Source organism: Malaclemys terrapin, chromosome 3 (assembly GCF_027887155.1).
Source record: "Malaclemys terrapin pileata isolate rMalTer1 chromosome 3, rMalTer1.hap1, whole genome shotgun sequence".
NCBI classification, from domain to species: Eukaryota; Metazoa; Chordata; order Testudines; family Emydidae; genus Malaclemys; species Malaclemys terrapin.
In genome coordinates this window covers 15,701,884-15,723,875 of record NC_071507.1, presented here as the reverse complement: position 1 = coordinate 15,723,875, position 21,992 = coordinate 15,701,884, and the positions used below count along the sequence as shown (strand labels likewise).

Here is a 21,992-nt window from a genome sequence, read left to right as displayed (position 1 = left end):
TTGCCAGCGTCCCCAACGCTGCAGCTGGGGATGGACACAGGGGACCCCGACTTCAAGCATCTTTATGGTAAGGGGCTGAAGGAGCGCCCCAAAGGGTTGCAAACAGAAACCCAGGGCTCGCAGTGGGGCCAGGGCCTTCCCCAGCTCCCCTGGCCCAGTCCCAGGGTCTGCTCTGCCCCAGAGTCGAGTCCAGCCCCGGGGTTGGGGCAGGGCCTGCCTGCACCCCGGAGAAGGGGGCCCCGGCTGGGCAGGGTGCTGGGAGGGACGCTCGGACGCTGCCCCGGCCCGTCCCCAGTCCTGCCGGCGACTCTGGGGCTTTGTCCCTCCCTGTAGCGCCGGCGGCTCCTGCCCGTCTCCGGCGGGGCTGCGGGGAGAGGCGGCGCCTGAGCGCGGCCTGCCCGCCGCCGGCCCGGCACAGCTCCCTGAGCCGAGCAGGGGGGGCGGCGCTGGGCAGACGGGGGCGGCGACGTGTCGCTGCGGAGGCGCCGGGGATGCGCTAGGCCGCGCCGGCTGTTCCGGTGCCCGCCCGAGCCGCGGCCGGGGATCCCGCAGGTACAGAGCAGCGCCCGGCCCGGCCCCACGGAGGCCCCGCGATGGGACGGGGAACCCGGCCCGAGCCCCCCGTTCCCGGCCTGGTCCGGCGGCACTCCCCGAAAGCAGGGCAGGCTGGACACCGGGCACGGGCTGTGTCTGCCCCCGCTCCGGGGACAGGACCTGCCCTCCCTCCGGTGCATAGGCTGGACCCCAGGTCCCTCCCCTCCACCTCCAGGGCATGGGTTGCACCCCATGTCCCCCCCCCGGACCCCCCAGGGCGCAGGCTGCACCCCGTGTCCTCCCCCGCACCCCCGCCAGGGACCAGGCTGGACCCCATGTACCCCCCCCCGCACCCCCGCCAGGGACCAGGCTGCACCCCATGTCCCCCCCCGCACCCCCGCCAGGGACCAGGCTGCACCCCATGTCCCCCCCCGCACCCCCGCCAGGGACCAGGCTGGACCCCATGTACCCCCCCCCGCACCCCTGCCAGGGCGCAGGCTGGACCCCATGTCCCCCCCGCACCCCCGCCAGGGACCAGGCTGCACCCCATGTCCCCCCCCGCACCCCCGCCAGGGACCAGGCTGCACCCCATGTCCCCCCCCGCACCCCCGCCAGGGACCAGGCTGGACCCCATGTCCCCCCCCCCCGCACCCCCGCCAGGGCACAGACTGCACCTCATGTCCCCCCCGGCACGGGCTGGCTCCTTAACCTTTCCCCGAGTAGAGCTGCACTTTGCTAATGCCCAGGCCAGGCAGCTTTTCCCTTCCTTCCACTGCACCGGGAGACTAGTGAAGTGTCTCTCCTCCACCATCATAAGTCCTAGAGGCCAGGCCCGGTCCTTTTCCTCCCTTCTCCCAATCTGTCCTCCGCCAGGCAGCTCCTTCTCTCCTAACCTGCCATGCAACTCCACTGTCCCAAAGGACAGGCCGGCTCCTTCTCTTCTCCCCTCCTTCTCCTGCCATGCACATGATCACTGGGGACGGGCTGGCTTAGCAGCTTACAAAAGTTACGTTTTTCCAAAATGTCATTTTCAGGTGCTTTTGGTCTGTTTGTTTTGACTCAGTGTTTCCCATTGTGTGTGTCTATGTGTTGGGGAGTGGAGGGAGTTGGAGTTTCACTACTGTATTTCCCTAGCCCTCCATACACACAGTCTTCTAGTCTGAGGGTGACTTTCTGTGATTCTTTTTGGAGCCTTTCAGTGCTGATCTTGATTGGCTGAGAGAGGTTATGCTTCCGGACCCTTTCAATCTAGTAGTCACAAAGAACCAAGTTAAACTATAAGCTTGGATATTGCACGTGGTGTTATCACACATGGGGACTTTTACTAGCTACCAAGCAAACCCACTCATAAACAGATTTGTTTCCAAGACCATATGCTGAGTAGTTTGCTTTTGGTTTTTGAAAAAAAAAAAAAAAAAGGTAAAATAGAGTAAGCATTAAGGTGAGGTTATATAGGGTTACCATACGTCCGGATTTTCCCGGACATGTCCGGCTTTTTGGGCTCCAAATCCCCGTCCGGGGGGAAATCCCAAAAAGCCGGACATGTCCGGGAAAATCGGACATGCGGTCGGCGGCTCGGGGGCTCAGCCGGCGGTGCTCGGGGGGCCCGGTGCCGGGCCGGGGGTTCGGGTGCCGGGCCGGGGGCTCGGGGGCTCCGCCGGCGGTGCTCGGGGGGGCCCGGTGCCGGGCCGGGGACTCGGGGGGCCCGGCCGGGGGCTCGGGTGCCGGGTCGGGGGCTCGGGGGACAGGCTGGGGACCTGCGGTGCCGGGGGTGGGCCACGCCTCCTCCCCCCACACACCCCCCCCTTACCTGCTTCAGGCTTCCCGCGACTCAAATGTTCGCGGGAAGCAGGGGAGGGGGCGGAGACTTTGGGGAGGGGGCGGGGTTGGGGGCCCTTTAAAGTGTCCTCCTTTCGGAGGCACTAAATATGGTAACCCTAGGTTATAAAGTAATGGGCATATATGTTGCAAAGATTTGCATTCTGCATTGCATATGCCTTACATTTGTATTTCCATGTTAAAATTTGAATATCACCTTAGAGTGAAACTGACAATTCTGAACTCCTACTGTGCTTCCCCCTCCTTACCACAAGGTTGAGTTAAGCATGGAAATGTTAACTTTAACTTGGAAGTTCCTGGGTGTTATTCACTTTTAGCAGAACCTTTACCTTAGTTTAATGTGGAGTTCTTCATTTAGGGCAAAATATTTTCGTGAGTTACGAAACCAGGATTTTTTTCTGCATGATGGAACTGGAGGAGATATGAAGACTGCCTTCTTGAGATATTCTTGGAGTATTGTCACTAAGGTACTGTAGAGTTAATGACATAATTTATCAGATGTGTATTTTATAAATAACTGCCCCCTGTGTAAAGAAATAACATGCTTATATGTGTGAGAAATGCAATGGGTTTCTTAGAGATAGTTCCAGTCCTAATGACAATTATGGGAGTAAGGACATAGAAGCAAAAAAAGTTTATTTCTGTAATGCAATAAGGATTTGATGGCCTATTGGAGCCATACATTTGATTTATAAATATTTATGGGCTCAGGTAGCAAAAAACAGTATTTAAAAAAAAAAGGGTTAACATGATATGAGAAGATGAGGAATAACTCTTTCCTTGATAGAGTAGGTCTTGCTTATGTGTGGGAGATACCTGTATGCCATAGCATGATATTATCCTGCTATTATATTTTTGTATGAAGATTACCTTCTATCCCTTTGACTTCTCAGTTTATTTCTACTATCGGCATCTTGCAGGAATTTCTTTCTACTTGTTGACATTTTGTAGGTTTTCTCTGGTTTTAATTTTCAGTGAACCTAATCCTGTAATTTATTAACTTTTAGACAAATACAAATTTTTGTATAGTTAAATCTAACGGTCTCTCTACCACCATTTGTCATCTTTTCAGGGCTTTAAGTGTGGGTAATGTTGATTGATTGATTTATTAATTATTACTCTAGCTATATCATGGCTGAAGAAGACTATCTTAACAAGAGGCAGTCCTGTAGAGTATGGAAATGTAATGTAGAAACAGGGCCTGTTCCCATGAAAGCCTTTGGGAGTAGGTATGAATAAAATGTAGAATGTCTAGAGCTTACTAATTTACCTGACACCGACTGCCATCTAGTCGAAGGCTGATAAGAAATATGAGTGTGGCCTCCCTGAAGAAGTCTGGGGGTAATTCACTGTGAGAGGCTGAGGCTCTTCTATCCCACTCACAGCTGTTGAGAAGAGTGCTGGGATTCCTACTGACTTCTCCCCCACGGCTCTATCTTTTATCACCTGTGAGTAGCAGGTGTCTGATAAATATGAAGTCATATCCCCCACCTCTTTCCTTCACCTCCAGATAAGTCTTAACAAAACACTTGCTTATGGTAAAATTGTGCGTGTGTGCATAGAGCTGGGGAGCCACTGATTTCTGGAGGGGTTGGGGAAGGCAGGGAGCAGAGCGATATAGGCACTACTTGCTCTTTTTTAGGACCGCAGGGAGGGGTAGGGACTAGAACTGCACCGTTTTTCCTTTAAGAGGAACTGCACTATTGTGGAAACCACTTCTGTTATTCCTATTGAGGCTTTGGGGGAGCAAGATGTAGGGGGTCCTTTATGAAGAAGGGGAACTGAGAGGCCAGAGGCCTCCTTCATATCTGGCGTGGGTGGCAGCTCCAGAGGAAACTTGCAAAGAAATAGGGAGGCCCAGTATTCATTATTTGGGTGATCCCAAAGTTCATTAATGGGAGAGTCCCAAATTAATGAGGGTAGCATAGAGGGAGAGCTGAGAATTCATCAGTTGAGGGCAGTATGACAAGAAGATATTCTACCTGTGTGTGAAGTATGATTTTTTTCACAGGCTCATAATTCAGTTAAATCAAAAATAACTTTCAGCAGAACATTCACAGGTGCTTCTTCTCAATGAGGGATATTTACCTGCCAAATTTTAACTTTCTGATCCTACCCATTTCAACTGCAGAGTTGTTTAAAAGAAAGTCACAATGTTTTCTTTTTATAATGGGGAAAGAGTCATTTGTACATGTGCCTCCTACTCAAAAAAGGCAGAACCATTTTTGCTCAAATGTTCCAAAATATTCACTTTCAGATAGAGATCAAGCCTAGAACATTTCAGCCTGAAAACTGGGATTTGCAGAACTTTGAGTGACTTAAAATAGTGGGTGAGAATGGAAATGCTTATACAGTCTTTAATAAGCAGTTGCTGCTTCTCCTGAGATAAGTGTGGCACAGAATCCCTTCTAATTATTGAAAGTGTTTTAAACTTTTGGGGATATATATTTTGAAAAAGAATATTATAAACAGTGATGTAATACCATCTGCTTTAAACATTGTCATAATTGTATTGTTATTGGTGTCCTTGTTGATGGTCTGCAGAGAAGCAAAGGATTGGATGGTCTTTTCTGCTATCTAGCTACTCACCCTTAGAGGTGACTTCCCGTCTAACCTCTCCTATAAATGCATTGAGGCCCATTGTCGAGGCAGCGTGATGAAGGCTGAATTGCTACAGAGCATGCTGTACCTGTTTGTGGGTATACAGCTCTTTTGAAAACCTGGCCATTATTTTTAGAAAGTTAGGGTTGGATTCCCCAGTCTGCTGTGGGCACTTTGCACTGCATAAGCCGCACAAATTGGCCCTAAAATGGCTGAAGATAGTTGGTGGAGAATTCCCTTTCCACAGGGGAACTCTCTTTGGCGTAAGGACTGCCTCTGTGCAGCCCTAATTTGTACAAGGGTTGGGTGGGCCTCAAACAGCTCTTAACCTGCCATGAAAATCAAGGCCTTAATATTTTAATCTTTTTGCCATGTTTGGAGTATTTTCTCATTCTCGCCTTAAAATACCCCATACTACAGCTACTTTCTTTAGCTGAGCTCTAGGTGGAACGCCTAATGAAGCTCATCAGTATTGCTCTTTGTTCAACTACAGGTGTTTCTGTGAAGCGACGTGAGATGCTCCTCTCTCGCTCTTTTTCCAAGTGGACAGTGTACCATATCTGTAGTATTACTGGTCCATATCAGCTAACGGAGCAATATATTTTATCCAGAAATTAAACCAGGGTGTCTCGTGTAGCAGTGTGGACTACTAACCACGAGGCCTGTTCTTATAGATTAATATAATATTTTTATGCTTTGTTACTTGTTTAAGAATAATTCCATTAGAGCTGACATTTGAAGAACATGCTGTACAATGACCTAAATGGCTATATGTATTCAGAGCATGTCCACTTGGCATTAATTACAGAAGTATCAAAGAGCCGACTGTCAGTGGACCATAATTGTGACATGTTCTAGAGTTAAAGAAGCTATCTCGTTATGGTCTTTGCATAATGTTGCCAATCCTCCTGGTTTGGCCGGGAGTCTCCCGGAATTGGGCTTGATCTGCCGGAGGCTTCTGAAGCCAATCTGGTAGATTTGAGGCCGCTAAAAGTCCAGTGGCACAGCGGGGCTAAGGCAGGCTCCCTACCTACCCTGGCTCCGCGCGACTCCCAGAAGTGGCCAGCATGTCCCTGCAGCCCCTAGGTGCGGCGGTGTGTGCGTGTCAGGGAGTCTCTGTGCTCTACCTTCACCCCGAGCGCTGACTCTGCAGCTCCCATTGGCCAGGAGTGGGGAACCTCAGCCATTGGGAGCTGCAGGGGCTGTGCCTGCAGATGGAGCAGTGTGCAGAGCTGCCAGGCCACCCCTGAGCCTAGGAGCCACTGCCGGACATGTCGCCGCTTCCGGGAGCCACCCGAGGAAAACACCTCCGAGCCGGAACCTGCACCCTGAACCTCCTCCCACACACAACCCCCTGCCCCAGTCCCCTCCCACACCCAAACTCCCTCCCAGAGCCTGCACCCCGAACCTCCTTCCACACCCCAGCCCCTCCTCCAGGCTCAGCCCAGAGCTCCCTTCCGCACCCAAACTCCCTCCCAGAGTCTGCACCCCCTCCTGTACTCCAACCCCTTGCCACAGGCTCAGCCCGGAGCTCCTTCCCACACGCCGAACACCTAGGCCCCAGCCCAGAGCCCGCACCCCCTCCTGCACCCCAACCCCCTGCCCCAACCTGGTGAAAGTGAGTGAGGGTGTGGGAGAGCAAGCGACTGAGTGAGTGGGGGTGTCCCAGAGAAGGGGCCGGGCCAAGGTGTGGCTTTGGAGAAGGGGCAGGGAAGGAGACGGGGCAAGGGTGTTTGGGTTTGTGCGATTAGACAGTTGGCAACCCTATCTCTGCACCTGAAAGAAATGGGCAAGAAAAAGTCTGCTGTTAAGTACAATAGTCACATCCTGATTTCAAATGAGTGCTTTTTGTTGTTTAGAACTAAAATTGCGGCAGATGAGAGGAAATGTGTATGTTACAGATGTTCTAACAATTCATGTGGTACATGCATAAACTGTGAAATTTCAGTTTGGAATAGCTTGTTTATAAGGATACTAAAATATCCCTACAATTCTTCTGGTAGTATCTGTGGATTTCTTGTGCCCTGTGTGCGGTTGTGTGTATATGTATATATACATACACACATACCTGCAGAATATACAGTGAAGTCTTGATTTCAGTCTTTTCGTTTTCTGTTCTGTCCTCCTCTTACATTTTAAAGGGATGACATCAACTTAAAATTTATATTTGTCTGTTTTTACTTGCTATTACTAAGATTACTTCAACTGAAAAATGAGAGACGTGGTTTTGGTTTTTATGTTTGTTTATTTTCTGTTTGACAACAGCTGCATAAAATTAGTTTCCTCTGAGATTGTTTGGGTTTTTCAGACACACAAAAGGGAGAGAAAAACATTTTTTTTTTTTTTTAATTAAAAAATGTGGCAATAAAACTACAGAAATCGACTGGGGCAGTTTTACCTCAAATGGTTTCTAACTCATTTCTTATATTTATTAGATTTCAAGTTGACAGTGTCACTCACTTATTGTGAGACATAAGGAAGGTAATTTTAAAATAATATTCACTGGTGTATTTAAAATGAGCTGCCTATGCTGCTGGTGGTCCATATTTTATAGAAAGGCATATCAGTCCTGCAGTGCTCCACGAGGTCCTCCAAATCACACTGCACTGCAGCACTGCTTTTATCCAAGTGGAAGCCCATAGCATTAATTTCAGTTATCCAAAATAGAGAATATTTGACAAATATTTGAGTATAATATTACTTCATCTGATTCCAGCGGAAGCTTAATTACAAAATTGCCATTATACCATTTGAGGTATGTATGATCTGCTGATTAGAACAGTAGTTATAGGCAGCATAGGCAAGCACGTAAATCTGATGCATTCATTTAGAAAGGCTGAGTGGCTAAGTGGATGAGACTTTGGGGCTACTGTGTTAGAAACCTTGGTTCTATTCCCGGTTTTGACCTTGTGCAGTTTGTGCAGCCGGATCTACACTTTAAAGTTAGGTCAACATGGCTATAGCACTTAGGGGTTTGAAAAATTCTCACCCCGAGTGCTGCAGCTATGCTGACGTAGCCTCCAGTGTAGATGCATTTGGAAAAATGCTTCCGTTGACCTAGCTGCCATCCCTTGGGGAGGTGGAATTCCTACAGCGAAGGCTCTGGCACCATAGCTGTGCTGCTGTAGCACCTGTAGTGTAGACATCACATCTCGCTTCATTTATAAAAGAAGTGGGGGAAATGATACTTGCCTGCTTCTTAGGGTATGTCATCACTGCAGAGTTAATTTGGCTCTTACTTGGGTATATTATCCATCATTCTAGGCTAGAATTTGGGTGCCACTTTCACTCAGGATGGTAAGCTGCCCACCTTGCAGTGAGGACATAGGCTAAGTCACTTGAGTGCCAATAGTCCTCCAATGGCTTCCCATGATTCCCCCCACCTCCACCCCATCCTCCCATGTGCCTGGAAGGACAGAGAAGTTCTCCCACAATTCACTGGGAAAGGCTGACTGGCTCAGCTTACTACAACACAATAAAACATGGGGTATGCCACCAGAAGTCCTAGCACGCATGGGTGAGTGTAGCATCAGTGAGGGCTTTGTGGTGTGGCTTCTCACACGCAGGCTGGGCTAGCCCAAGTGCTGATTCCCTGCGTTAAATCTGTAGTGAAGACATACACTTAGTTTAAGCCTATGAGACTTAGGTCACTGTTAAGGGATGTGAAGTACATAAAAAATATTAAAACCTGTTAGCAAAAGAAGTGAGATTTCAATCTCCTATCTTGTAGACTGGGGAGGCTGGTACAGGCACCTCCTCGAGGCGTGGGAGAGTGCACAGTGCAGTTGGTATGCACATAAAATCTGGATGGATTTTCCTGGGGATTATAAAGGCACCTTTCTGACTCCAGGACTAAGTGTGACACTAAGCATCCCTGAATTCACACCTTACACATTATTGTAACAATCTTTCTACAAAATATGCCTTGTGTGGGATTATTTGAAAACTGATAACTTACTGATCATTAATATTCATGTGTGATGGGCAGCGGGTATTAGGAGTTACGGGTACACGCTAGATTTATAGCTGAAGTGTATTTAAACTAGGCATGTCAGGGGTATTTGTTAAACAGATCAATCCTAAACTTACATATAAGCAGTAAACAGGACCATCAAGACAGCATGGGGAGGAGATGGTAGGAAACAGAAAATTTCAGCAAACAGCAATTAGGGAAGAAAGAGCATGCAGCTTCCTTCACCACCAGACTCCATCTCGTTCTCCGGATAGGCTGAATAAACTTTACTCAGAAGAATCCATTTCAAAGGTTTACTGGTCTATAAAGACAGGGGGTCTGAACCTCAAGTGATAAGCAATTGAATCAACTGATTGTATTATAAGAGTGTAGAGAGTGAGATCTTTTCTGAAAGCTAATGACACATTGGTGATTAATATCACTATGAAATGTAGGTATCAACACTATATGAGGAAATAAGGATATTTAATGATACTATGTTTTAAAGTCTGTGGCAAAACGGGGAGAAACAAGTTCCCTCCCTGCCAGGAAGAAGGTGGCTATTTACCTTTCTCCTATGTAAATTAAGCATGGTGGAATCCAAACAGTGCAAGCCCCATTTAGGTACAGGGGCCTGGGAAGCCCACAGGAAGAGAAGAACAGCATGAGGCCATCCTGCCTCTTAAAGCAACATCATTGAACTTTGGAAAATATAAGCAAAGACAAAAGCCACCTTTGGCATCCATCACTAGACAGACACACAAGGGAACAGAACACTTACAAGCTGAGAAAAATGGGCCTGTCTACCAAGGGGGTGGGGTTGAAGTTTCTGGGAACTGCATATAGGTCAGAAAAAAAAATCTTGAACAAAGCCTATACTTGGCTAGATTAAGTTTTAGACTTTTTAGAAGCGTGTTTTGTTTTGTTTTACTTGTAACTCTATCCTCTATTCTTGATACTTGAACTCAGTTAATCCTGTATATATATAGATAATAAATTTCTTGTATTTTTACTGTAAACCAACTCACTGCTGTCTTTAAACGGAAGAGTGTATTCACCCCAGCTAAATTAATAAGCTGGTGGGTTTTGTGTCTTTAGAGGAACCTGATCGTTTCTCTGAACTATCCAGGAGAGGACCTGGACATTACAGAGCACACGGTTTGGAGAAAATTCAGAATTGGGAGTGTGTTGGGATCATCCTGCAAGTTATAACCCAGGTTGGTAGAAGCCAGAGTGGGGCTGTAGGACGAGACACAGGCTGCTGGGGTCAGGGCTGTCTAGCATATAGACACTCAGGCCTGCATGCTGGTAGGTTGGCAATGAGCATCCCAGGCTGGGAGCTATATCAACAAAGAATTGAGAGTCACCCAGAGTTGCAGGGCAAGTGGTAACACAACGCCTTACTGACCTGGATTGGACCCCAAACTGCTCTCGCATTAATTCAATTTGAACTTCCTATTCTAAAATCCTGGAGTGTTAAAACTATTCAAAGAAATAGTCAGAAACAATTTTCATTTTGGCAAAACAACTGATTTTTTTCCCTAACCTCGTTCTCCCAAACAGCTTAACCATTTTTGCTAAAACTTAGAGCGTGGAAAATTTCAGGCAAAGAGTTAGTCTGTTATAAGCAACTGAATACAAGAGTTGTAATGGGAAGTGTAATACAGTCTTAATATAGATGTTGCTACACACTCCATCTATAATAGTTTTCGTATTATGAAATTAGAAAGATGTTATGTGTAACCAGACTTTGTATGATAATGCAGTGACGAATTTAGACACTGCCTAGCCAGAAGGCTAAACCTACCAGCACAGCAATAGATAAGGGGGGCCATGAGTGAGGTCACAGAACATCCTGTGGGAAGCTCAACTCCTTACCATCCACTGGTGAGAAACAGGAAGACTCTGGAATTTCTACCAGGGTGCTGTCCCTGGACTCTGTTAGAGGCTCCGTCTTTTGTTTCTGTCTCTGGCTAATAGGTGTCCTTACATATTTATAGCTGCTATCCCACCCTCACCCTAAACTTTCCCAAGTTTCTAGGGGAAGACAAAGCTTTCTTTCTCCTCCAGTTCTTCTTGGCTGCTGCAAGGAGGAAGGGGAGGTTTATTTTCTACCTTTCCTCTTGCCTTTATTTTTTTGGGGTCCTGTTCTCTAATGCAGTGGTTTTCAACCTGTGGTCCATGGGGGTCCGCAGACTATGTCCTATGTCTGCGAAAGGTGACTATGAAAATCAAGTTTCAGATCTCAGAAAAGGTATTCTGTTTTTCTGATCAATCAAAAGTATGTGAATACTCCCACCTACAGATCAAAACCCAGAAGTATTGTCCTTACCGTAGAAGCCCACAGTTAGCATGAGAAAGGACACTGTATCAAACGCTGTGCCGACCACGTGCAACATTTATACTTGAATTCTGTTCAGTCAGTTTTCAGTCTAAGACTTCTATGGTAGGGGTCTGCGGACCACAGGTTCAATTTCCAGAGGTGTCCGCACCTCCATTCAGAATTTTGTAGGGCCCTGCAAATGAAAAAAGGTTGAAAACCACTGCTCTAATGAATATCTCTAGTGCTTACCTTTTCTGTTAATAGCTTTGGTAAGCTGCTGCAGCAGCATGAAACTATCATAATTTTTGACAGTTCCATTTCTGTCCATGCAGCTCCAAATAGCAGTAGTGATACTGATCAGAGTCTTGCTGTTTTCACCCTATTGCTGCTTGACAGAGCTGTGAGTAACAGCAGAGGCACTGGAGCTGTCTGTCTTCAGACTCAGGAATAGAACACTGAATCAATTTACACTGGTTCATGTTTGGAAAGTTATTGTTTTCTACTGGAAGGGCTAGAAACTAATTTTTTTAAATGAAAGCTGAGATTCTGTCCAGGGTGAGTGGAGATTTCAAGTCGTATATAGGATATTTGAGAATTGTGCCGAGGATTTAACCTTTTTTCTTAACTTAAACGAACTACAGATACTTTGTTAACCGAAAAGCTACAGAGCAGCTTGTAAAGTGCCATTGTATGTCTTGGTCCCTCCACAGGGATCTCAGTCTGTGAATTGTATACTTCAACTTGTTGAAGGATCCAGGACCCAGTTTAGTGAATTCTGATTAACTGTAAAAAGGTGAACTGCGGTTGTGCTTCTCTTTTTGTGATACTTCTGTATTGCATCATTAGGGCAATTGCTCTTTATTTGAATGGCCTGGGACTGCTGGAAAAGTGAGTTGCATTTTTATTCCCCTTCTAAACCTATATCTTCTGTCTAATCCATGTAACAATTTGTCATGCTGAAGCTTGGTTATACAAGTTGTCAGCCAGAATGTGATTAAATTATTTAAAAAAATATATTATTACTCTAATCCAGTACTTAATTGCAGAGCATCTGAAATATCAATGGCATTAACTTGCACAGTTGCATGTAATTATTGCACATATTCTCTTGTAACTAGGAGGCTCCGGAGACTGGGCAATTTACAGTTTGTATTGCACAACTCCCACACAATGGAATGAATTAAAATAGTCTGTAGAGGCAATCTCCACTCTCTTTATTTACTTGCTTTTGTTTCATGTTAAGTTTGAGTTTAGTTTTCCATGAGGTTTAAACTGGACGATATATGCATCACTGCATATTTCAAGAAATGTTTATAAAGTGTTTAGCATGCTAATACTGTAAAGGCTATTTTGTAGGTAAACTAGTACAGTGGTTCTCAATCACGGTTTGTGTACCCCCTGAGGGTACGCAGAGGTCTTCCAGGGGGTACATCAACTCATCTATATTTGCCTAGTTTTACAGTAGGCTTCCTAAAAAGCACTAGCAAAGTCAGTACAAACTAAAATTTCATACAATGACTTGTTTATAGAGCTCTAAGTACTATACACTGAAATGTAAGTACAGTATTTCTATTCCAATTGTTTTATTTTATAATTATATGGTATAAATGAGAAAGTAAGCAATTTTTCAGTAATAACGTGCTGTGACACTTTTGTATTTTTATGTCTGATTTTGTAAGCAAGTAGTTTTTAAGTAAGATGAAAATTGGGGGCACGCAAGAGAAATCAGTTTCCTGACAGGGATACAGTAGTCTAGGAAGGTTGAGAGCCACTGAACTAGTAAATCACAGTAACTTTCAGTGGTCAATTAGATTAACATACTTGGGAGGTTAGGTGCTAGTAAGAATTCTCATCCATTCATTGACTTGTTGTAGTCTCTTTTGTGACTTGGAAGGGATTCAGGATAACATATATTGCAATTCTTCTTCATTCCTTCATGTGTTCTTATTTGGCTGATTTTAAAATCTGTTTTGTTAAACCACAGTTTTGTAGTACTGTATGAGTGTTTTCCGTTTCATAGGTAGGTTTGTGCCTTTACAAATGTGGCAGCTTGTTGAAGATAGTTATCTATAAGGTCCTAAATTATGACTACTAGAATAGCTGTTACCTATGAATAATTTAGTACAGCATCATATTGCAGGCCATTTAGAAGACCTCTGCCAGAGAGTCTTGTTGAAATCAACTCGATGATATGAAAGTTCTTTGCTGCACTGATATTTTAGTGTTACCTTTTTGTTCGGTTCTAAGATTTTGTTAAGACTGGAATAAGGGCACAAAGGTAATGTGAATATTTGACAATGATGAGCAATAAAAATAACTGTAAGAAATAATGTTTAGTTTTGAAAACAAACATTTTAAATGTGTGTCTTCAGTGTTAAAATATGTTCCTTAAATTTTATTTTAAATCTTGTACTGGTTAAATGCAGTTAGCATTTATTCCATTTCGGTTTAGGTAATTGAACTTCTTATTTTAGAAAGCACTTTGTTTTGCTGGCATCCTAATTTATCATTTTAAATAAATTATCAGAATAAGGGAAAAAATGGCTCACAAAATGCTTGATTTCAAGAGCAAAATGTTTCATTGCATGTATAATTTTAAGAAGGGCTTCACTTAATACAAACCATCAATACAGATACAACGAATGTATATCCATGTAACATGAGATTTCTCAGGAGACACTGCTAATGCAGACATTTGGTACAATTGTAGTTGCGGGAGCTCCTAATACCCACTACTTTGTATATTCCTTTAGGAGGCTTGATTTTTACCATTGAAAGCCTGATGTTTATTTTTCTAAAAGTCCTAAAATAAGGTATTTTTTCCCCTCAGCCGTCTGGTTCATGAACCAGTTTGATTAATGACAAAGCCCTAACAGTAGTAAATGCTAGTATCTGGTGAGGAGCTGCTGAAGGAAGGAAGAAACGTACCTACCATATATACTCGTTCATAAGCCAAATTTTTTTAGTAAAAAAGGGAAGCACCAGAGAAGGGGGTCCTCTTATGAATGGGTATAGAGAGGGAGAGGTGGGACACAGCCCCTCCCCACAACAGAGGGAGCAAGGAGAGACAGCAGAGCCAGAAGGGAAGAGGCGGGGCCAGAGTCTCACTGCTTCTGGCAGAGCAGGCTGTGACCGCACCCAGAGCAGGCTGCGGCCGTGCCACCCGGCCCAGCCCACTGGAACATGCTGAGGTCGCGCCGCCCGCTTTGGCCCACTGGAGCAGGCTGCGGCTGCGCTTCCCAGCCTGCCGGAGCAGCTCCAGCTAGGCCAGAGACATCCTCCCCAGATAAGATGGGAAGGGATAGGATGGGGAGAGTGTGGGGTTCCTGGGCTAGGGGTGGGTTCATGTGGGGGGTTGTTACTCCCCTGACCTCCAGCTTCTCCTCCCCCCCCAAAATTTCCCCACCAGTTGCTGTCCCAGCCCATCAGGGTAAGCCGCTGGCGTGCCGGGACACTTTGTTTACTTAGGTTTACCTCCGTGCCTGCAGGCGCTCGAGGTAAACAAACCATCTCGGCCCGCCAGCGGCTTATCCTGATGGCCCAAGAGCCAAAGTTTGCTGACCCCTGAATTATAGGATCGGCTTATGAACGGGTTATAAAAATTTTCCATTTTTACTTATCCATCTTGGGGGGATCGGCTTATAAACGAACTGGCTTATGATTGAGTATATATGGTACATTAGAAATATGACAAGGGAAGAACAAGCATGTCCGAGCATAAAAATCTCTCAGTGGTGGAGGCAACAGCAAGAGAAAATAAATAAGCAGATTAAAAACCTTAAACAAAATATTTTCTGTTATGTTTGGAAACAATTCTGAAGTTCTGGAAAGCTGTAATCTGACACAATGATCTTGTAGTTTCACTGTGTGGCTGACATCTTTAGCATCTAAAGTGTTTCTGAAGAAAACAAGTACCCAGGAACACCCATTTAGATTTTAAGATTGTCATGAAGTAAGCTTTAAGGGAGTGTCGAAATTAAAAAAAAAAAAATCACTGCAAGTAAGGGAACCTGAAAATAGAAAATAAAACTCCAGACTTTTTGCTTTGTTCCTATCCAGAAGGCCTGAAACTTGGTTAATTGAGGAAGGAAGTGATTGTTTTTCCACATACAGTTTAAAACTCTTCTGTTTGTTTTTATTAGCATCTGTTTAATTCTAAATGAACACACAAATACCTAGAAAAAAAGGTCTGTCTTTTAAAGATTAACAGATGACCAAAGTCCCGTGAAAGCCAAAATGCACACTTGACACCTCCAGCCCCCTCCGCCCCCAAAAGAGACAAGATTTGACATTCCTGATATTTCTCGGGTTAGAAACAAATGCAGGAAAAATATATTTTGAGGAAGGAGTTAATTATTAGACAAACAATTGAGCAAGTATTTCATGAATAAAATACTGGTAACATAAAGATTGTTATCGTAATTCTAATATTAATATTAAGGTGAACAGAATTTTATTAGAGTATAGTGAACTGTAAGGTTCTCCACAGCTATAGTTACATAAACTTGCTATTTCCATTATTTGTAATGGCTAGATTATTTAAACTGTACAATTCTTTGTATTTTTCTAATGTTTATTACTGTAGCAACATTAACTTTTTATTATTTTTTTTATTTATGTCTAGAATAGATTTTGAGCAAAACTGGTTAAGAATATTGTAGTGGTATTTGGTAGTTCTGGAAGTGTCGTTTGCCTTTCTGAATAGAGTAGCTCAGAGGGGTCTGTTGGAGGTGGGCAGGGAAAATTCTTGCCAACTATCTTGCTTGGGGTTTGCATACCCATTTCCAAGGACCCTGAGTCCTGGCCAATGTCTTGGTGCAGCTGGTAGAGAGATTTTAAAAACAGGTTGATTTCCTGCCAATAGCTGCTGTTGCAGGGAATAAATGGGAGGATTGGGGTTGCCTGTGCTATCTCTTTTTCCTGCCTGAACTGCTCTGCCTTCCAAGTGCTCTGAAAGCAGGGCTGTAGGGGAGTAGATACAGCAGGGGAGGTGGCCATAAAGGCCACAGAAACCAAACTAGCCCCTGCAATCGGGGAGGGGGAGCCACCCAAGTCTTCCCCTGTCCCAATGCTTAGAGGGAGCGAGATTGACCACACACAAGACAGAGGAGAGACCTACGCTGGGTGATGATTATGGAACACAGCTGGACATTGAAGAACCGTGAGGGGAGATTTGGGGATGCATCGGGGAATGGAGACATACAGAGTGGGGACCACAAAGAATGGGACCACAGTGCACAGTCAGCCAGTGGAACTTGTTACCTGTAGATGTTGTGAAGTCCAAAATTACAGCTGCATTAAAAAAAAAAGAATTAGATAAGCTCATGGTTCATCAGTGGCTAGTAGTCAAGATGGTCAGGGTGACCCTGAGCCTCTAACTGCTAGATGCTGGGACTGAATGACAGGGGATGGATCACTTGATGATAGCCCGGTTCTATTGATTCCCTTTGAAGCATCTGGCATTGGCCACCATTGACAGATTCCGGGCTAGATGGACCATTGATCTAACCCAGTATGGTCATTCTTATGTCCTTATGATGAAGAAAACCCTCAAAATCTTAAACTGGCATGAGTGAGAGAAGAAGGGAGAAGGCTGAAGGGGACTGCTGCAGAGAGTGGGACAGAGAGGCCCTAACACCCCACATCCCAGTAGAGAGTAAGTGTGGGAGATTCCCCCGAATATACAGGGGAATGAGCCTGGAAAACACTGGGCCTCCTCACCTATAAAGGCAGGAGGGGGCAGAAAGGGGACGACTTTGAGATTGAGGGAAGAGTGCAAAAGGGAGGAGTAGAAGAAAGGAAGTGTAATAGCAATGGGGTTAAAGAAAAGGAAGAGTCATAAAAGGGACGAAAGCAAGACATGGGGACAGAGGTCACATAGATTGAGCGTTGTGTGTGCAGAGGAAGCAACCTTTTAAAAAAGAGGTGTTTCTCATGTAAGATGGGGATGGGAGCCCAGAAAGTTTATGTCCATTCTGGTGAATATTCATTTTTCTGTGCTTTTTTCTTTTTTTGTGCTTCTAAGAAAAAAAGAGTTTAAAATTCTCCAGGTGTACACAGAACACCCCAGTGGCTGGGAGCCTGATGCCCCCGATCTGTGGCTTGCTTGGAAAATAGTCCCTGGCATTGAGGTAGAGGGACTTGGTTTTACACACACACACACACACACACACACACACACACACACACACACACACACACACACACACACACACACACACACACACACACACACACACACTCTCACTCTCACTCTCACTCTCACTCTCACTCTCAGAAGCATCTACAAGAGGGCCATTGGCCCAGAACCCCCCATGGAGGGGCTGTGTTGCAATCCCACGACCTGCACTTGGTTTGGGGGAGTGTGGAATTTATTCCCCTGCACAGCATATAGTTAGCTCGCTGCACAAGTACCAATCACTTGGCCCTTGTGTCGGGAAGTATGAATTTCACCCTTTTAGTGGAGGTTCAGTATAAATAAAACTGCAGTTTGCACATTACAATGTATCGAAACAACTTGGGACATTCATTCCATTACATTCTGGAAACAGTGAATGGATTCTACTATAGTGTAAAATGATAGACCCTCCTCCCCTGGAGTGCATGCATCACAGTATAAGGTTTTTGCCCGCTATCCATATTTTGTACACAACACGAATCATTCTCTTTAAATACTCTGCAAATAAATCTTTCAACCCTCACTACCAAAAAAGAAGAAAAATTCAGGGAAAAATATACCAAATCATGCTTACGTGGCATTATGAATGAAATTCGCTGCTCATGTAATTCTGCTTAAGTCAATGGAATTAAATTAACAGAGAATTTGGTCCTTTATCGGCACTCACGAGACTTCTGATATGTGATCCGCCGTCATGTCTGTGGGCTTGCACAACTTAGCTCCCATCGGTAGATTAAACAAAAATACCCATAACACACTGGCATGTTCTCTCATTCACAAACCTCCAGAATTTGCATGCCATTTCTGAGAGGAAATATTTCTATGATAATACTTGAATAATTATGGAAACAGAAAGATATAATGTGCTTGGGCATTTTTATGTACAATAGTTGTGTGTGTATAAAAATTAGCCCTTTCTTTGTATTTCAGATGTAAAATATTTTTCATACCATGGTTGAAAGATAACTAGTATTGTTTTAAACTGTTTAATTTTATGTAGGTGAGTTGTTAAATAAATGCCATTGTTATGGTACAATCAGTAATCAGAGCTGCATTGAAGACTTTATGTTTATTTTTTCTTTCTTAGCTTCTATCAAGTGGTGATTTTATGCAATGGCATCAAGCCACAGTTCTTCACCAGTGCCTCAGTCAAACAGCAGAGATGCTTTCTTTAAAAAGGAAATGGATTCTGCTAAACGCTTTCGACCTGTGCAATCACTGCCTGATGTATGTCCCAAGGAACCTACAGGTAATTTTGGCTTGTAAGGCAGATGAAAATACTGTTACAGTCAGTGTCCTGAAAATTAACCTGAAAATAGCAACAAAGTCCTCTTGTTTTCTGGATAATACTATGAAATAAAATGATATATTTATAGTTAGAGTGGGATTCTACTTACTCCACCTCAAAAAACACCTCATGTTCTTTTTGGAGCACTGGAGATCTCCTGATTTCCACCTTGTTTATATCTCCACCTCACATTGAAGTAGGGTGACCAGATGTCCAGTTTTTATACGGACAGTCCCGAATTTTGGGTCTTTTTCTTATATAGGCTCCTATTACCCCCCACCCCCATCCTGATTTTTCACATTTGCTGTCTGGTCACCCTACATGGAAGTCACCATCCTTATTATAAAGGAGAAGAGGATGAGACTTCTTTCAGAGCCTGTGAAAGATCAGCCAGAATATAGTTGAGAGACCGGCAATTCTCACTCTGCGGGGCTAACTGCATTGCTTCTGTGACACTCCCCAATCCTTCTGATGTGGGGAGCAAGAGATCAAGATGGGTAACTGGACTCCCATAAGGCGGTTATGTGGTTGTATTGATAGCTGTCATATGGAATGCTGAGGGTAAGGGGTGTAAAGTGGGGGAAATAGTGGGATTTTGAGAATTCCCTAAAGAAACGTGTGAGAACATTGACTGTAGTTCTAGGTTGGGGGATGCAGTAGTTCTTCAATTTAATATATTTAGTATATCAAGTCTACAGACTTCTGTCTTTCAAAGGGTGCCTGAAGAATTAATTGATATTTGTGTAAAGATACTGAAAGAATATACCTCTAATTGCATGTTTAAAACTTGGTTTGTGTGATCTAAACACAAAAATGTGAGTGCGTTAGATTGTTGGGGAGGGGATTGTGTGTCTTGGTACGCAATCCTTTCTGTAGATAATTCTAATGCTTTACATAAATAAAATTTTGAAATTTGTTGTTTGCTTCAAGAATTACATTGAGTTTACTATGAAAAAAGTGCTTTCAAGTTTTTGTCTTAATGGACTGTCTTATCTTTTGTGCTTATAGGTGATCCTAATAGTTTAGATGACAGCCCATCTCTAGTTGCAGATCAGCATAGATGGACAATTTATCATTCCAAAGTAAATCTCCCAGCGGCGCTAAATGATCCTAGGTTAGCAAAAAGGGAATCCGATTTCTTTACAAAAACATGGGGACAGGACTTTGTGGACACAGAAGTCGCACCTTCATTCTACCTCCCACAGATCAACAAGGAAAATTTTGCATTATATCAACAGGAAATCATTCAGGTAAAGTACCAAAGTTAGGTACATTATGGGTTAAAAAAGAAACTTCAGAGCCATTTGAGTCTGACACCACTAACTGATTGTACCCATTAATAGTTCATCATATTATTACCTAATAACTACCTGTCTAGTTCTATGCTAGTTGACTCTTCTCTAGACTGTGGTATGGTGTGTTGTAAGTTCACCATTCTCAGCATTAAAAGCATTGTCTAAATTCTCTCTCCCTGCTATTTCATTATTTTTTAGTTCCTGAGTGCTATACTCTTGTTTTAAATGTACAGACCTTATAATTGCTGTTCATCTTCGCTATTTCCCTTGGTTATTGAAAGCTTCACTAATTATTCTTAAAGGATTATTCAGTAGAATCATAGACTATCAGGGTTGAAAGGGACCTCAGGAGGTCATCTAGTCCAACCCCCTGCTCAAAGCAGGACCAATCCCCAGACAGATTTTTACCCCAGTACCCTAAATGGCCCCCTCAAGGATTGAACTCACAACCCTGGGTTTAGCCGGCCAATGCTCAAACCACTGAGCTATCCCTCATTACACTCTATAATGTTTCAAAAAAAAAAAAAATCCAGTCACCTGATCAAATGTAAAACATGACTAAATTGTTGCTAAGAATGTCTTTAAAATGGCCTATGTACAAAACACTTCAATATAGAATAATGAAGTAGGAAACAGACTATTGCCATCTGGTGAAAGCCAGAGCTGTTTTTAAGTTTTAAAAAAAGAACACAGCCTAAAAGAAGATGTGGAAATCTGCTGTGTTCTCTGTTTCTTTGGCTGTAGCTTCTTTTAACTTTTGGCTGCTGTGAGGACCTGATCGGCAACGCTTCCTGCTGAGTGTAGTGCTTACTCTTGTGAATAGTCCCACTGAAGTCAATAGGACTATTTATGGTAGAGAGCACTATGCTTGGTTGCATTTGCAGGATCGGGCCCCAGAATGGCAGCCTTGAAGTGTTAGACAATTGTCCAGTTCTGATTAATGAACATTTTAAAGGTATTTTTAAATACTACCACCTATATATAATTTCCTTGTTTAATGTATGTGTTCAGATTAGGTGAATTATTCTGTATTCATGTTTCTGCAGGTTTTTTTAGTCATCTTTTCCCTTACGAATACATGTTATTTGGGTACAAGCTACAGAATTACAAGAGAGAGGGCTTTAATGCAGATGCAGGTTTAAAACAATCTATATTATTATTATTTATTTGTATTATTGTAGCACCTAGGAGCTCTAGTCATGGTCCAGGACCCCACTGCAGCAGTCACTGTGCAAACATAGAACAGAACATACTGAACAAACTTGGTTTAAGAGCCAATAACAAATATTGAAAATTTTCAGCATCATAAACCCTTAAAACACTTGTTTGGGGAGTATAAAAAGGTTTAACTGTTCTGCATCAAAATGGTAATAGTACTGGTAAAGTATGGGGGGAAGAATTGTTTTTAGAGCCATATGTTTGTATAGCCAATATTTAAAAAATTAAATAAGCTGTTGCATTAAATTGAAATGTAACTATTTGATTGTGAAAATAAATAGCGTATTGGAAGGAGAGGCATGAGTTGCCCGTGAAAGAATTTCTGATGGATCTTGCAGCTGCTATGAAAAAATAATATCTGAAGAAGAGGACAATATAGAAGAGTCTTATAAAATATGGAACCCATGTTTAAGCTTTATAAGTAAAAATAGAAGCTTAACTTAGCTAAATGAGGTGTAAAGTTTCACTGTGATGCATATAAGTAAGATGGGGAAGGTCAGTAAAAGGATGTTTTTATTTTAGTGTAGGATAATTTGCAGATTAGACTGCAAATAAATAATGTCTGTAAGTGTGTTACTGCACTCAGTGGATATTTATATTTCATTTTGGGGGGAGGAGAATTTAGATCATACGTCTTCAATAGTTTCATTGTCTCCCTTTCGGTGATGTGAAATCAACAAAGAAATAATATGCCAACCAAATAACAAACAAGGATTTCAACCTCCAGAAGTCTGGCACCTTTCACATGCACTTAAAATTTTAAG

At 43.7% G+C, this 21,992-nt stretch overlaps 1 protein-coding gene across 2 annotated transcripts in view; it reads left to right on the top strand.

Annotated features, from left to right (window-relative positions):
* Positions 1–313: 313 nt before the first annotated feature.
* VPS54 (VPS54 subunit of GARP complex) overlaps positions 314–21,992 on the top strand; it is a 75,872-nt gene continuing 54,193 nt past the window's right edge. Inside the window, exons 1-4 of one of the 2 annotated variants that reach the window (XM_054023587.1) lie at positions 314–552; positions 2,732–2,840; positions 18,515–18,676; positions 19,724–19,965. In XM_054023587.1, coding sequence (XP_053879562.1) covers positions 18,541–18,676; positions 19,724–19,965 — 378 coding nt within the window. In that variant the 5' untranslated portion in view covers positions 314–552; positions 2,732–2,840; positions 18,515–18,540. Of the gene's footprint in view, positions 553–2,731; positions 2,841–17,361; positions 17,381–18,514; positions 18,677–19,723; positions 19,966–21,992 lie in introns of those variants that run through there. The other variant, XM_054023588.1, reaches the window with a different exon arrangement.